The following is a 16,362-nucleotide window of genomic DNA, read 5'->3' on the forward strand; positions in this document are numbered from 1 at the left end:
TCCCCTCTCACATAAGTAAGACTCAGAAAAACATCCATTATTATTATAAATGACACTTTAAAAGAACTGAAAGCAACCCTGAATGCAGCCAGGTGTACCTTCCTTACACAACCTCGAAGGTGATACCTGACGGTAGGCTACCTGGCCCTTATGTGGATGCTGGTCACCTTTTATTTATAGCTCTGAAGCTTTGTTTGGCCTCAAACTTTCCAAGACTTCAAGCCGCTAGAGGCTTTGGCTGGGCAGGTGTGAAGGCCCCTGCAGGTGCACTCTTAAATTGTTGCAAACGTGGCATGAAGAAGCCTCTCTCCCAGTCTTGGGTCCTTCATAGCCTTCCTCAAAGGTAATTCCCCACTAGGTTTAATTTCCCTCAACCATGCACGCTCTTTCCTTTGCTGAGAACTGTGGACTTGTATTAGTTGGGGGGGTGGAGGAGGGAGTGGTAGATGGCTTAATGGAAGCAGAGTTTAAGAATTCCTGTATCAGGTTTTCCTTTAATCCGAAAGTTCTCTCTTCTCGTCCGTTTTTGGTTTCTTTGAAGAAAAATGGTTCTCTGCTTTTCCACCCTAATCTGAAATTTGACTTGCTTTGGCTCCGCTTGGCCTGAGATTAGTGTCTGCATTGCTAGAGTTAATTAGCTTCCCTAGGTCTTTAGCGCTTCATGGAAAAGCCTTAGCCTCAGCCTCAGCTCACAAATCGCCCCATTTAGTCTGAGGTTATTAAGTGCCCACATATACCAGAGCCTTCTGAGCATAAATTTAATTAGGGTCGAAACATTTCTTCTGTTGCGTCCTCCTCCATTTGAGAGGGAGCACATGAAAAATCTGCCTTAATGCCAACAAATGGAGAAGACCAGTTGCCGAAAGAAGCCAGGGGTGATTCAGAGCATTGGGAAACAGGAGTGGAGTCCAGCCGTGGGTGGCTTTGGACCGTTATGACAGTTGACCTGACAGATAGGTGTTCATAAACCAGCCCCGCCTTCTGCGCGTGGCGCGCGAAACGGACGAAGGGAGGACCCAGGGGACCCGACAGCTCTCACTCAGCACCAACTCTCTGCTCCCCAGGTGTATCCTTCAGGCAGGCCGGTCGCCAAATTCCCGTCGCCGTATGAGGAGCGGCTGCAGCAGCAGAGGCTGGCGGCGCGGCGGGCGGAGGAGGCCCAGCGGCTGAAGGAGCGCCAGGAGGCCCTGCCCCAGCAGAGGCTGCAGGGACCCTTGCCGCACCAGCACCGGCCCCTCGCCGGGGAGACGGCCCAGCAGAGGCAGGCTGGACTCGCGCAGGGCCGGCCGCAGCGCCCAGAGCAGACACGGTAGCCTCCTGATGGGCCTAGGCAGCCCGCCTCTGGCGTTCACAAGCAGGATAAAGACAGCTTCCTGTATTTGTTACCCTTGAACTTGAGGGGCTGCTATTGCTCATGTAGCTGAGGCAGAACCACTACCTGAAAATTACATTCCAAACATTGAATTTTCAGAATAATCAACATTTTTTTTCCCTGCTTAAAAATGACAGTGAATGTCTCAAAATAACCTATCAGGTTTTGTGCTAACTTCATTTTATTTGATCATTTGAAAGGTATTTTATCTTTTATAAGGCATGTTTTGAAAGTATATCTGGAATCTTTATTAAACCTAATTGGATAAGTTTAAGAAATATTTTTATGGCTTTTAAAAAAGTGTCGAAAAATTCGCTGATAACTCTCTTTAAAGATAAATGACTTATGTCAAACTGTGCTACTTAATTTGTGTCCCTGAGGTGATGATTGTTTGTTTCCCTTGCAGGCAGCAAGCTCGTTATGATGCTGTAGATAATGATATTGTTCAGGGAGCAGAGGACCAGGGCATCCAGGAAGAGGAAGGAGGTGGTGAGCTTCTTAGATGATGAATGTTTTAATAAAACTGCTTGGTAATATATAATATCAACTCAGAGTTATATGTGTATCTGCAAACATGTTTCTCCCGCTCTCTGAAAGCAGAGCGTTCCTGTGAAACCTTTTGTAAACGGAAATGGTGTAAAGCAAAGAAGCAATTACCATAGGACACATCTTGCTAAGGGATACACAGAATAAATCGAGGTAAAGCACAGATGCTCACAGGCACAGTTCAGAGCTCTGGGGGCTGATGCTGAGCCGCTGAGTGTAGGTCCTGGGGAAGGAGCTGGACGATGCCATTCTCGCTGCTCTGCTCTGGGTGTGTACTGTCTCCACGAGACTCTCTCTCTCTCGCTGCAGAACCAACACTAGTCGCTATTTTTGCTTTTCACCTTTTTCCATAAAATTGGAAATCCTCTTCCGAATTCTTTCGGTTACCCAAAACAGGTACTAATGTAGGTCTTTCGTAAAAGTGAAGTGACCTAAAACTAACTTTCAAAAAGTGGAGGATACCTGTACGTACAGAGATTTGTGTACCATCTGTCTTTTGTTGTTGTTGGTATGCTTTTCTTAATCCTCCCAAACAGTTCACATTGGTAGCCTAAATCACGCATGATAGTCTGTTTGTTCCCTGACATTTTAGAGAGGAAATGGTAGTTTAAGCTTTTTGTATGCTAAATACTTATTTCTAACACATTGTCATAGGACTGTTATGCTTTGGGAAACTTCTACATTTTCTTCTTACCTTGGAGGTGTTTAGATTATTGCCTTGAAAGTTTTTCAAATTGAGTCAATAGTAGCTTTCATTTGCAGTGCGCATCTATGTGTCATTTATCAAATACCGCTTACTGTGATAATAGGACTAGACAGTAACCGTTTCCCTGGCAACACTAACACTTAGCTCTGTATCCTTTCCTAAAGAATCTAAAGGAAGGTGATTACCCAAACTCCCTCTACAGCCTGTTCTGATATTTTATAGCCCTTACAGTCAAGAAATTGTTTTCCTTATGTCCCCCCATGCAGCACTTTAAGCTTTTTTGTTCCATTATCAGTAAGACTAGAGAACCATTTGTTCTCTCTTTTATTTAATGGCTCCCTTGGTGCACTTGAAACCTGATGGAAAGTTACCTGCATCTTTATTTTCTACAGGCTGAATACTCTCCCTATAGTTAACCTTTCCTCTTGCATCTTACCGAAAGAAGTTATTTGTTCCTCTCTTTGTGTGCTCTTATCTATCAATAAATTCTCTTAATTGAAATAATTTTTTTCAAAACGTAGCAAGTAAATGTGTGTGTGAGTATAAACATGCAATGCTTGTGGCATCATCATTACCGCCACCTCAGAGAACACAGGACGACGGGCTGAATTTGTTTTTTTAGCTCCACAAATGGGGTTGTTATTTCTTTCATTTCCTGAAATAGCATCAGTTTCTTCTTTCAGTGCCTTGCCATTTTCTCGGACGTTACCAAAAATTAGTTGATAATTTTAGCGATGTCCAATTGACTGGGCTTTATTTTATCAAGAAAGTTTTGATCGTTGTTTTTGGCATAATGGGGGGAAAATGCCGCTTTTGTTGTAAACATTTGTTTTTGGAGAGTTAGAATGGTGTCACTTACCCACACTGTCTCTGTAGACACAAGGCCTTTCCACACTATCTCTGTAGACAGAAGGCGTGGGGAAGGGGCATAACTTTTCCAGAAAAGCTGAGACATACACCTTATGTTGAGCTAACCTAGCAGGAGGAGAGAGTGGGTGAAGCGGTCTGTAGGAAAGCCCGCTGGTGACTTTGCTTTGCTTTAAAAGGAAGAATCCTGTCTGGTTTGTTCGGGCTGATACTAGTTCCTTTGATTTGCTAGCCTATGAGAGAGACAACCAGCACCAAGACGAGGCAGAAGAAGACCCAGAGAATGGACATGAGCTTCAAGAACAAGGGCCCCACGAAGCTGACCCAGAATCCGAGGCAGATGTAAGTGTCCTCTCTTCCAGTCGTGACACTTGGGAACTCACAAGGCAGAAAGGAAACGTGAAGGTTTGCCTGACACCGTGACTCTGGCTCCAGATATGTCTGTTATTTCATCAGCACAGAAGGAAGGTGGCTTACACAATTATATGATATGAGCAGTGCTGTTAACTGTAAACCATGGGGTGTGTGTGTGATGAGAATGGGTTAAAGGTTGCTCTGGGAAAACATCCAAGCAGTTTCCCTCTGGGGACTTTTAGATTAGTCAAATTAAAATAGAAAAGCAAAAAAGAGGCATTGAAATATGTAGTAGTTCTGAAAGATGAAAAAGAAAAAACAAAAAGCAAGTGTGGGAGTTGGAGAGAGAACGAGAGAAAGGAGATTAACCACTATGGGGCACGTTGAGCAGTCTGCTGGGGTGTGAATGTGTGTCATGTGACTCTCTGTAATCTCCCAACAGTCCAGTGACTATTTTAATAAATACACAGATAAGAATGTGAGGTTTGAGAAATGAAAGAAAAAAACTTCCCAGACACCATGATGCTAAGGAAAAATTAGAATATTAGCAGGTAGAGATATAGTAACCAGAAATGTTCTTTTTGTTTACTCAAAAAGGACCAAGACTCCCAATTCAGTTGGGTGTTCTGGGGCCTTGGCCTTGCCTGCAAATGAGTGTGTCCTTATGCTTATGTGTAGGTGATTTTCACAGTGTAAAATCCTAGCTCTCCTGTCATCTTTTGCTAGGAAATCCACCACCATGTTAATAAAATTCAGTCTGTGCTATCCTATGGGCCCTGTCCATATTCTTCCTTGATAAACATTGAGAAGGTCTTCCTGATAGATGCTTGAAGCCGCCCTGATGGAAACAGCTTTTGCACATAACTTGCACTGAGAGGTGGCAGAACACATTTACCCACCCGCCCCTGAATTGGCATTTCTCAGAGTATGCTCCAGGGAACCCTAGCCCTGAAATATTTTCAGGAAAGAGCAAGAGCTATAGATAGCAGGAGAGTGTGAGAAAGCCAGAGGATGTGAAAGAGAGAGCAAGAAAGCGAGTGTGCAAATGTCTGAGAGCGTCCTGAGAGCGGTGGAGGGGACAGGGGAAGGGTGGGTATTCCAGTCACTGACTGTGGGAAACGCTGTGTGTTTCGATTGCTTATCTGACTGCATAATCCTTTACTCTCCTTTCATCAGTTGACTTGCTCTAGATAACACGCTGGGAAACGTTGGCCTTTCTACCATGCCTTCTCTTAATTAGAAATTATTAGCCTGCTTGTCCCTCTCTTTGTCTCATACTTTATCCATTTATTTTTAAAGTAAAAACAAACTGAGATTTAATTGATCATCTAACTATTTTTTTAATGTAACAACCGTGCCTATTAAACCTTTTTTACCACTTGGTTAGAGTTGGAACTAATGTGTACATTTTCATGTACTTTTGCAAAAGACATCTTGTACTTTTTTTCTGAAGAAAATGTGTTACGTTTTTCCTATATTTCCACACAATTTATTGATACCGTACAAAAAGTGATCCATATAACAAGATTGTGGAGTAACTGGAGTTTAGTGTGAAGGTTATGATTTGTCACTCTCTATATTCCCAAGAAAAGTGTCATTTTGCTCTTGGACAAAGTACATAGCCAGGGATGTGCAGATAATACATCAGCTGAGACTGCAGTGAGCTCTTGTACATGTTCAAGGCTCTGAGGTGAATTGAAGTAGAATTTTGTGGTCTGGAGACTAAATCTCACTCTGAGGCTTCACCGTCTCTGGGAAGCATTTGCTGCTTCAGTGAAGGGTCCTACTGATGACCCTGGTGTGATCAGGGAAGCTCTTACAAGCATCGCCATTTCTGCCCGGCTCAGGCTCTAAAATCCGAATCTTTATGAGGGCGTGTATTATTTTGAAAGGTGCTTTGGGAGCATAAGTGGGACATCCAGATAATTCTAAAGTTGATAATGTGAAGGGCATTCATTGAACACAATAACAGAACTACTACTTGAGAGGTGGGGCGGGGAGGGGGAGGTATTTTTCAAAATATATTGCCGGAGGCTGGGTTAGCCCGGTCCCTTTTCTCCTGTCTCTTGCCAGTGCAGCCTCTCTCAGCTTCACGGTAGTGTTCATTGTAAAGAAATATGATCCACACTAGAACGTGATTGTCTACATGTGAATTAGCCTCCTCTTGTCTCCTCGTGGGCCCTTTTCTTGGGTCCTTTCTGGTGTGGGCTTCCTCTCTCCTCAACTGCTTTTCACTCACGTACATGTAACAGCTGGTTTTGCAAAGGATAACTCGTCTGTAAAAAAATCAACATACCAGTGAAAGAAGTTACTATTTGCCTATCTAAATCTCTCATTTTAATTATTGCTCCTACTTGGTCCTTTGGCTTTCATTAACTGTTTTTCTTGTCATCTAGTTATGTTCATATTACTTGTGATATTAGAGTTTTGAGAACTATTTTGGAATCGCTTGCAGGAAAGAAATGCTATTTGAACTTAATTCTGATGCATCAGTCTCTGACAAATAAAGCAGAGGCTTTATCTTTTGACAGTGGGATGAATACTTGTGAGTCTTGGCAAGGATAGATCTGAACAATCTGGTGAAGGACAATTTCATTTTCTGCCAGTGTGTGGCCTTTCAAATGAAATTAGACTTGATCCTGGAATTTGAAGTGGTGGTTGCTTTTCATTAAAATTTTACAGAGGGCAGCTGTAGAGGATATAAACCCAGCAGACGACCCTAATAATCAAGGGGAGGATGAATTTGAGGAAGCCGGGCAAGTGAGGGAAGAAAACTTGCCAGATGAAAATGAAGAGCAGAAACAAAGTCACCAAAAGCAAGAGAATGCAGAAGTGGAGGAGCATTTGGTGGTAAGCAGATGCCACGATGGAGGGTGGTTTTAACTCAGGTATTTTAACAAATGCCTGGTTTTACGCAAAAGGTTAGCCATAACCTCATGGACAGGAGGTTCACCTCTTTGGGTTTTTTTGGGGGTCATCATGTGAAATGCCCACCCTCAGAGAGAGCGGGTGATGGGCATCCTGGGCTTTGTGTTGAGAATGGTTAGTCATCATTTCCTGGCCACTGATGCATTGAAAGTGTACTGTTCGTGGTGGCCTGCCTGTTCTTTGTCCCAGAGGACTGGACAACCCATCTCCAGTGTTCAGTAACCTGAGCCTCCCCTTTTGTTTCAACAGATGGCAGGGAATCCAGACCAGCAGGAGGACAATGTGGATGACCAGTACCAGGAAGAGGGGGAAGAGGAGGTAGGAAGGGGGAGGGCAGGAGGCCAGACTGTTGGGGGCCTCACACTCACCTGAAACAAACCTCGGCCGCGAGGGCTTCTGTAGAAAGGTCCAGAGAGCCGTAGGCTGGATAAGGAAGGGTGGTTTCGAGGGGAAATGGACCAAGGCCGTGGAGACATTTGGCTAGACGGTAACAAAAATGGGGTGATAAAATCCTCCTCTCTGGTTTTCCCTAGAAATTTTGAATTGAGAAGACACTTGGCCTTCCAGAAATGGCGGACTTAGGTTTATGTGATCTTTGTAAGAATATTTTCTCCTGTCTCTTTCCCTCACAAGAAACAAGAGCAAAGCTTTGCACACTGAGGGTCTGGACTAACCCCAGAGACTTTCCCTGTAGACACGGCCACAGTGCCTGTGTCACAAGGGCACCCCATGGTGTCTATCAGAATACACTTGACACCCCCAGACACTTAAAAAATTTTATAGCCTCTCCTTTTAGGCTCTGCCCTTCTAAGAATTTAGCATCTTAATCAAGTTTAACAAAGAAGAAAAGGAAAAATATGTAAGGAGCTCTGTTGAGTAAAATGCACTTGGGTGGAATTTCTTAACATTTCATTTTAGTTTGCTTTTTATCGTAAACCTCTGGCATATCCTTGTTAATTAGGTTTATAGAGCATCTACCTTGGTGCCACCATCATGTAATTGACTGATGAACGCTGTTGGTTGTAGCTGGTTAGTCCCTGTATGGACCGCTGAAGCTCAGTTCTCGGGAATATGATACGGGTGAGGCCAAGGCCCCATGTTTAGTCTCTCTCTGGACCAGCAAATGGACCAGCAAATTAAAGCCCTGATTCAGAGGCACCTCTCAGCCAGGCCTCTTGCAGACGTGTGGCTCTGACCCTAAGGGGAACGGCAGGAGAGGATGGACAAATGGCAGCCTGAACAAACCCCCCCAACCCCTGAGAGCCTGCTCAGAAGGCACGAGCTGCTACACTCACGGGCATGGTTCCCTTGACTAGGTCTGCCGTCTCGTTTAGATTGCATTTATCAGCTTTTCAGAGCTGATGCTGAAATTTGTGTTTATCCCGGGAAAACGGAAAAGAACATCATTCTTTGCAGCCATTGGCAACATACACCTCTAGTCACGTGCAGTCTACCTGGCTTGATCTTCTTATTCTCTCTCCTTTTTCTCATCCTGCTGTTCATCCTAATGAAGCCCCTGAGCTGTGTTATCAGAAGAGAGCGTTAGAGAACCCAGCAGCCTTGAATATAAAGACATTTGGCAAGAGAAAGATATTCATCTGGACCTCTCTTGTAACAGGATGTCTAGACTACTATGACTTTGTTTCATTATGTCAGATGCCAGGAATCTTTGGGAGATTAAAAGAGAAGAGATTGACCTTGGCTTCTTTTTAAAAATTCAGAAGGGTAAACATAAAATTTTAATCAGTATTTACTGATTATTTTTTTTTAACTTCTATATTCTATCAGTTAAGGTGGAGAGAGAAATCCCGGGATCCAAGAGGGATCAAAGAGAGAAAGAAAACAAAGGCAGAGAGGCGGGAGGGAAGGAGGATGGTGACCAGGCAGAGCCTGGTGCCCGATGCCGCCGTCCCTCCTCCCTCAGGTGGGCTGACTGACTGGAGCCCTTCCCCCTCCCCGCGCCCGACCCCTGGTTCCCTGCCCAGAGCTCCTAGCTGTGGCACCCCTGTCCCCACTTCCTAACCCTCGCACAGAGGCTCCAGGTCGCCACGCCCTCTCATTTAGGGTGGTTGCCATGTGAGCTCTCAGCGGAAGTCCAGCGTGCCTCTCTTCTTCCCTGGGTACCTTTCCCCTCTGCGCCCTAAGCGCCCCTTGCTCAGGCTGTGTTATATTTTTCTGGTAGTTCCTGTGCTGATTAGTTATTGGATTTTCCCACCTCTTTCCATTGTTCTCAGCTCTTGCCTTGAGGAGGGAGAAGCACTTCCATATACCAGGCAAGGACTAGTAACAGAGACGAAGTTCTCCGCAGACTGCAGCAAAATAAGAAAAACAAAGAGGGATGCAATATGTGAGAACACATAGCGTGTTGTTTACAAGTGCTGTGTGCGTGAGCACTGAAAACCGTAAAACGCTGTGTGATTTGCATCATTCTTATCTTCCTTAAGCCTCAGAGTCTTCCACTGCCCCAGCTGACCCCTGGGATGGAAGGCCCATTGCTGCCGTGGGGTCCCCTCCCTTCCAGCCCACAATCAGCCTGACTTCTGTCACATTTGCCCCTAGGGAGGAGTTGCATCTTGCCAGGGTTATACCTGTTCAGAGGTACAGCCCATCAGACTGATTGAGCTCTGAGAGTAGAGGACCCAAAACAAGTGTGCATTCTCCCTGCCTTCTCTTATCTGAGTGCAACAGTGTTATCCTTCTGAGACCTAAAGACGATGGCTATTAACACGCATTCATTGTTTACTGTTTGGGATCCTTAGAGTGAAAGACATTCATATGATGTGCCCATCCTCATGTTGCTTACTTTATAGATTTTTTATATCCTTATGAGCGAACGAGACGAACTATGACATTGCCAAAAAGTACTATGTGTGCTTTAAAATTATTTAAATGTTTAAAAATATATAGAGACTAAACGACCGCTTTGAAAAACCCGAGTGCTCAGTTTCTCCCATCTAACTGAAAACAGATTGATCTGAACACTCACGTAAGAGCAGGTACAGGGTTACCTGGCTCCCTTTAGTGGTATGTCAGCCTGTGAATCACCACAACAAGAAGCTGTCCAGATAGCAGAACCTCTCCTATTAAACATTCGCCGGCAAGCAGGGGTGTTCACCACCATAGTGGACATTGTTGGAAGGCCCTTCCATTGTCACATCCCATCCACTTCTTTGGATTCCAGGATTCTTGACTACTTAAGGTGCAGCCTTCTGGTTCCCGGCTCATCCCGTAACATCTTTGATGCATCAGAGAAAGGCGTGAATACATACGGGGACTGGGTAGCTAGCCAAAGCCCATTTCAGATTCAGAAGATCTGTTTCATCTTGTTTTGTTTTCGCTATTTATTAAACTTTGCCACATCACATAGGGACCATTTCTAAAATGCCTAAAACATTAGATTTCAGTAATGAGTAATGAGCGGTGTAGGGAGATATTTAACAAAATGTTTGCGTCGGCTTTAGCAGGATAATAAAGAGGGTCAAGTGTGGAAGACATAATTGGCGTGTCTACGTTGTAAAAGAGTCACATTTGGCTTCTGGTTATTAGTGTAAGCATATTTTAAAATGAGAAACTCCATATCACTTTGTCCCATTTCAGCAGTGCTTTTAAGATGGATTTGAATTATTTTGCCCCAAACATGAAGAATATATTACTAGAATAGAAAAGGTACATTTATAAATTTGAAAATCTACAAAATTTTCATTTGTGCAATCCCTAAATTAAAAAGTAATTTAAATCAGTGGTTCCCACCTCAGATTATATTGACAACTGGTCAACAACCTACATTTCCTACAGTAGATCCCAAGAGAAGAGAAGACAGAACTCATAAACAGGTGTTTATCTCTCTAGCCAGAGACATTCATTGTCACTCAAGCGAATGGCTCTCAGGCTTTGCTGTGGCTAAGAATCACCTTGGAAAATGTGTAAAAAATACAGATTCCTGGATCAGACCTTACCCTTGGAGATTTTGATCCTATCTGTGTGGGGTGTAGGAGTTGGAGTTTTTCACAAGCCCCCCAGCTGATGCTGATGTTTCAGGAGCACGCTGTTTAGAGAAGCAGGCCTACGACAGGTCAGGTCTGTAGCTAGACTTTGGGAAGTCTGAACCTCCTGAAACTTCCGTGCAAAATTATGTGTACCTATGCCCATTTACTAAAGACTTCCTAACCAAAGTGTTAAAAGGGTCCATGACTCCCCCTACCCGTCCCCCCCCATACACACACACAGAGAGAGAGAGAGAGAGAAAATTAAAAATCACCGCTTTTTATCTAACCCTTTCTTTGACAGATAAGACATTTGAGCTTCAGAGAGGTTAGGTAAGTTTTCAGAGGTCACACAGCTTGTTATTGTTAGAACCACGATTATACCCTACCCAGGTCTGCTTTTAAAAGCTGCCATGATTAAATATACTAAGCATAGTAACTAAATAGCTGATATGGGCAAGTTTTTCTTTATAGAAGTTAGTCAATACAGAAGGAATGATGGAATTAGAAAGTCACCAGCTTTGTAACCCCCTAATTAAAACAGTTGATTTAAGAGCAGTCATCAATGGATGATATCACCAGATGGATGGAGGTCAGGGGATTTTACCATGGAGGGATCAGGCTGTAGCTATCTGAGCTCACTGGCCAACCTTAGCTTCACTAAAAGTGGGACAAGCATTATATGCCTCCTGATGTGATGAAAATATGAAATCTACAGCATCACCTCTGAAAAGTCCTTGTTTTGCAAATTGAATCTGAATTCATTCAAGCCTTTAAGCTAACTTCCTTTTATAAGAAATGTGGAGGCTAAAAAAATGAGTTAAGTGATACCTTAAAGAAGCAAATAAATCCAGAATGTGGGTCATTTTACTGGACAACAATTCAAGATAGCATTAAGGGAAAAAGAGGGGAGCGGAACTGGTGTTAGATGTGGCCTTTGTTTGGATCATGATTAGAACAAACCAACTATAAATAGACATATTTAAGACAATCAGGAAAATGTAAGTAAGAACTAGACATTAGATGATACCATGGAATTATTTATCAGACGTGATAATGGCATTATGGTTATATAAGAAAAGTCCAGTGTGTTTAGAAATACATTCCGAGAAGAGTGGGGGTGAAATTACATGATATCTAGAATTTTAAGAATAATTCATCAGAAAATAAAGAAAAGTGATAGGTGATGCAAGTGTGGCAACATTGAGGTAACCTTTGAGCCTTGGTGATGGCTCTAAGGAGTTTATTGAATTATTGCCTTTATTTGTGTGTGCTTGAAAATCTTCACAGTAAAAACAAATGACCTTGTCGTTCATAGAACCTGGAGAGTTGAGGAGCCAAGGTTTTAACACAGGTCTGTCTGACTCCATGGTCTGCAGACTACAGAGTCTGGGCCTATTTTATCAGTGAAGCCTTATTGGAACACAAGCCATACCTTCTTGTGTACATGTTGTCTAAGGCTGCTGCTGCACTAGAGTTGGGTAGTTGCTAGAGACCTTATGGCCAAGAAAGTCTGGATATTTACTCTCTGGCCCTTTGCAGCAAAAGTTTGCCAACACTGGTTCTTTTCACCATACCACAATTTCAAGGCAGTTCCCGCCCAACCCCAACTAAAGCATGTTTAGTGTTCACTAGTATATTTTCATTATTAAGGCTATAGAAGACATGTCTGTTCACTGAAATTGACTGGGGACACTTCAGCAATTTTCAGTTAGTGAGACCTTAATATAGTCTGAAACAAGTGCTTCACTGTTTTCGTTACAATGTCCTGGGAAATGCTGTGATGAGATTCCATGACTAAGGGCAGAAGACATGTCATTGGCCACTGATAGAAACTGCAGGTAAGACAGAGGTGTCTTCTTTATAGCTCGCTCTACCAGGACACATGAATATAAAATATACTCTATACCTATCCCCACAATGTATTTATTTGGTGCCAGCGTGGTGTAGGGGGCTGAGAGTCCAGCCAACAATTGACTGGTTAGAAGAGGTTCGTGAAGGCTGGGCTCTGTTAGGGCATCTTGGAAGGGTCATCTCTGTAAGTTCCTAACAGGCCAGGGTCCCTCCGAAGTGAGTCTGGTGGGTTGCAGTTCATCCTGCTGAACCTGGGCTGGACACCTTGAGGCAGCCCTTAATTAGTCGTTCCTTAATTGTAACACCTGCATACTTTCCTTCCCTTGCCCATTTCTGGGATATTTATCACACATACACCCCGCCCCCCAAAATTAGGTAATTTTGTGTGTTATTCAAGAAGACTTACTTTTATGCTGCTCTCCTCAGAGAGAACAGGGTTCTTTCTGGTACCTGGACGCTGCATTATGCTTAATTGGTAGTCAGCGATTTTTTGAAATGTATTCAAATGACTTAAACCTTTTGGCATATGTATAGTTTTCAGAATAGTTAAGTTAGAAAATATTTTACCCTCTATTTGTGTGGAATGTGATCATTAAATAGAGATTATTTAGCAAAAGTATTTGGATGCTTTCTTTGATTTGCATTTTGAAAAAAAACAATCGGAATCAATGACACATGATAGTAGTAGCATACATGAAGAAAACTACTTAAAACAGAAATGTGTTAGAACACTAAAGAGATGTAGGGATTTGAGGTAGCTTAATAACTATTTTATGAAGAAATTGAAATGTGTTCTAGATATTTTAGCCAGAGAAGTTTATTCTTAATGTTAGAAATGTATATACACAGGTTTTCCTCAGTTTTCTACTACATTATATATAGGTAGTGGTGCCTGATTTCTGTGCCTTTACAGAGCAGCTATTTTTTGCATTGATTCATTGATTCATTCATTGACTCATTCATTCAACAATATTTATTAAGCAATTGCAGTGTGCCAAGTATGCATCTAGGCATTGAAGGCAGTTAGTTGAGTAAGACAGATGTTTCCTGTCTTCGCAAGAACTTGCATTCTGTCAGAGCCTTCAGACTTCCAGCGGTTCTCCCATTTAATTTTATAATGTGAATTTCTTCAGGTGTTATACTTGGAGTGTTAAACAAATCAGAAACTCAAAACACAAAGGTCCTAGATTCTGAATCACGTTGATTTTTTTGTAGTAGGTGTATTATACATTTCTTCATGGCTAATAGACCAGTCAAATCTCTAACTTTCTTTTCAAATTTATTTTTAGTTTAATTTTATCTCTGCTGCTTTGAATGAACTTTTGGGAAATCAAAACATGTTGTTGCAAGTGTTGAAATGATCAAGGTGTCACCTGATGTCTCTGGTTTGTTTTAGGTTCAGGAAGATTTGACTGAGGAGAAAAAAAGGGAATTGGAGCATAATGCTGAAGAGACCTATGGTGAAAATGATGAAAATGTACGCGTAGGATCTACTTATTTCTATTGCGCTTGTGTGCCTGTGCGTGCAAGTATGGGAGATACGTATGTATAGTTGGAAAGATACCAGTGGGTACATCTAAGGTGCCATAGAGTTTAACAGGCCAACCTAGAACTAGGAAAATTTGTGACAACGTGAAGATTAGAAAAGACTGTAGCACTCTCGCCTGTTGGAACATTTTTCTTCACTTGTTTTCTTTCTCCAAAAATGAATAACTTCGTACTGGTTTTTTGGGGTTTTTTTTTTAGAGGGAATTATTTATACCACTAACTCTGTGCCCTCTCTCTTAGTTTTCCTTTTTTTTCTTTTTAACTTTAAGGCCGATGAGAAAAACAATGATGGAGAAGAGCAAGAAGTTCGAGATGACAACCACCCCAAAGGCCGAGAGGATCACTACGAGGAAGAAGAAGAGGAGGAGGAGGACGGAGCCGCTGCTGCTGAGAAATCTCGGCAAAGAGCTGAAATGTAGCCGTGTCCGATTTCACAGACAGAGCTCAGCCGACGGATTCTTTTCAAGCTGCTCAAAAATAAATCTGCCTACTGAACTCTAGGATATTTAACTACAAAAATTAAGAATTTAGACTTTTTTTTTTAACTTTTGTATTAGAAATGCTCATACATTTATATGAATATATTTTGTTAACCTAGGTTAGAGCTTCTTTTTATATTCAAGCAAAACATGAACGAGAAGAAAAACAATAAAGCAGACCTTAGGCTCTGAATCTCATTTTTCATAGATTATGTGATGTTGGAGAAGACATTGATTTTGTATATGTTTCAACTTGTTCCTTCTCTGTCTTCTACGTTCCAAGCATTCTGTTGTTTGCCTTTGATGAAATGCAGGATAGAGAATACTGAAAAATGCTGTACAGACATTGAGGAGAATGGCCAGTTTACTAATTGCTGCCTTTCCGAGGTTCTTATGCATAGTTCTGATAGAATTTTCACCAGTCTGTGTACTCTAGGATAAGATTCATGGACAGAGTGACATACAGTTAGAAAGACGTTTTTGTTATAAAGACATTTTTTTCAGGCTTTTCAGATCAGTTAGAAGAAATGTTTGGCTTTGCTTAAAATCACAGCTCTTCCTCTTGAGAGGAATTAAATTTAAATGTGAGATAGAACTAAAACTCACTTGACAGTATTCTGGACTTAGATATTTCAGGATTCAAACAAGGTATGACACATCAGCGTATTAACCTTTTTGAAGGACTGACACCTTGTTTAATAACTAATTTAGTGTGTATGGGTGGCGTTTTCCACGTGAGCACCCCTTTTTTTTTCTGTAGTCACCCAGTGATAGCTTTGTTTTAGTATCTAATTCTCTACAGTAATATATATTTCCCCTGTGAGCTCTGTGCCTCTGTATGTAATCACTGATGACAAGCATGAATATGAAGACATATCAAATTGTACAATTGAATAGGGTATTTTTCAAAAACTATACGGTGAAATACACATGATGGTATGGTTGACCCTTATGACTTTTCTGTTTGCTGGGATTGGGTCTGCTTTATGCCCATGGATAGACTTTTAATGATTATGAATTATACAAGTCCCTTAAAATAAAAATATTAAAAATCAAAAATTTCCCATGGGATAGAGACATATTGCAGTCTCCAGTATAAAGATTTTTAACTAAATAGAATTAGGTTACATCATTCTTATGTGTGTGGTTTTATAATAGTACTTTCAAATCAATAAAAACAGATTTCAATTTCTACCATTATCGTATGAATGTAATTTTATTTTTTAATAACCACACTCATGTATGGTTTTGATTATCCCAGTTGAGTGATTATGTATGTATGCCTAGGAATGTTTTGTTCAAATGTATTTTGGATTTTCGGTAATCATGAATCAAATCTTTATGTATAAAAACCCTTTATGTAATGTAAAATGTATAATATTGTACATAATATTCAGAATACAATTATTTTGGTAAATTAGTTTGTATTTTTAATGTCCCAATTACAGTATTTAATTATTTGAAACTTGGTAATAGTCAATAAAGCTATAAAAAGCAAGTGATAAATCTTTGAAAGTATGTGATTTTTTATTAGTTTCTGATCCTGTAACATTATTCAGTTCTTTTTCATAAAAGGAAAAAATTTTAAGAGGAACCAATGTATATTAATGAATTATAAAATGCCTTTCCCAATCTTTCTCGACTTGGATTGGCACATGAGTTTCCCCCCCCCCCTTTTCTAAAGGAAGAACTAAGAATTTTTATTTTATTTGAGCTAGTTCTGGA

The 16,362-nt window shown here is 41.5% G+C and overlaps 1 protein-coding gene across 2 annotated transcripts in view; it reads left to right on the forward strand.

Annotated features, from left to right (window-relative positions):
• Positions 1-16,096, forward strand: part of GOLIM4 (golgi integral membrane protein 4) — a 75,937-nt gene extending 59,841 nt beyond the window's left edge. Inside the window, exons 10-16 of one of the 2 annotated variants that reach the window (XM_061194509.1) lie at positions 1,065-1,309; positions 1,779-1,858; positions 3,724-3,833; positions 6,528-6,695; positions 7,023-7,091; positions 14,007-14,087; positions 14,428-16,096. In XM_061194509.1, the coding sequence (XP_061050492.1) occupies positions 1,065-1,309; positions 1,779-1,858; positions 3,724-3,833; positions 6,528-6,695; positions 7,023-7,091; positions 14,007-14,087; positions 14,428-14,577 (903 nt within the window). In that variant the 3' untranslated portion in view covers positions 14,578-16,096. Of the gene's footprint in view, positions 1-1,064; positions 1,310-1,778; positions 1,862-3,723; positions 3,834-6,527; positions 6,696-7,022; positions 7,092-14,006; positions 14,088-14,427 lie in introns of both variants that reach the window. The other variant, XM_061194508.1, reaches the window with a different exon arrangement.
• The last annotated feature ends 266 nt before the right edge of the window (positions 16,097-16,362 follow it).

The sequence above is a fragment of the Eubalaena glacialis genome, chromosome 6 (assembly GCF_028564815.1).
Source record: "Eubalaena glacialis isolate mEubGla1 chromosome 6, mEubGla1.1.hap2.+ XY, whole genome shotgun sequence".
Lineage (NCBI taxonomy): Eukaryota > Metazoa > Chordata > Mammalia > Artiodactyla > Balaenidae > Eubalaena > Eubalaena glacialis.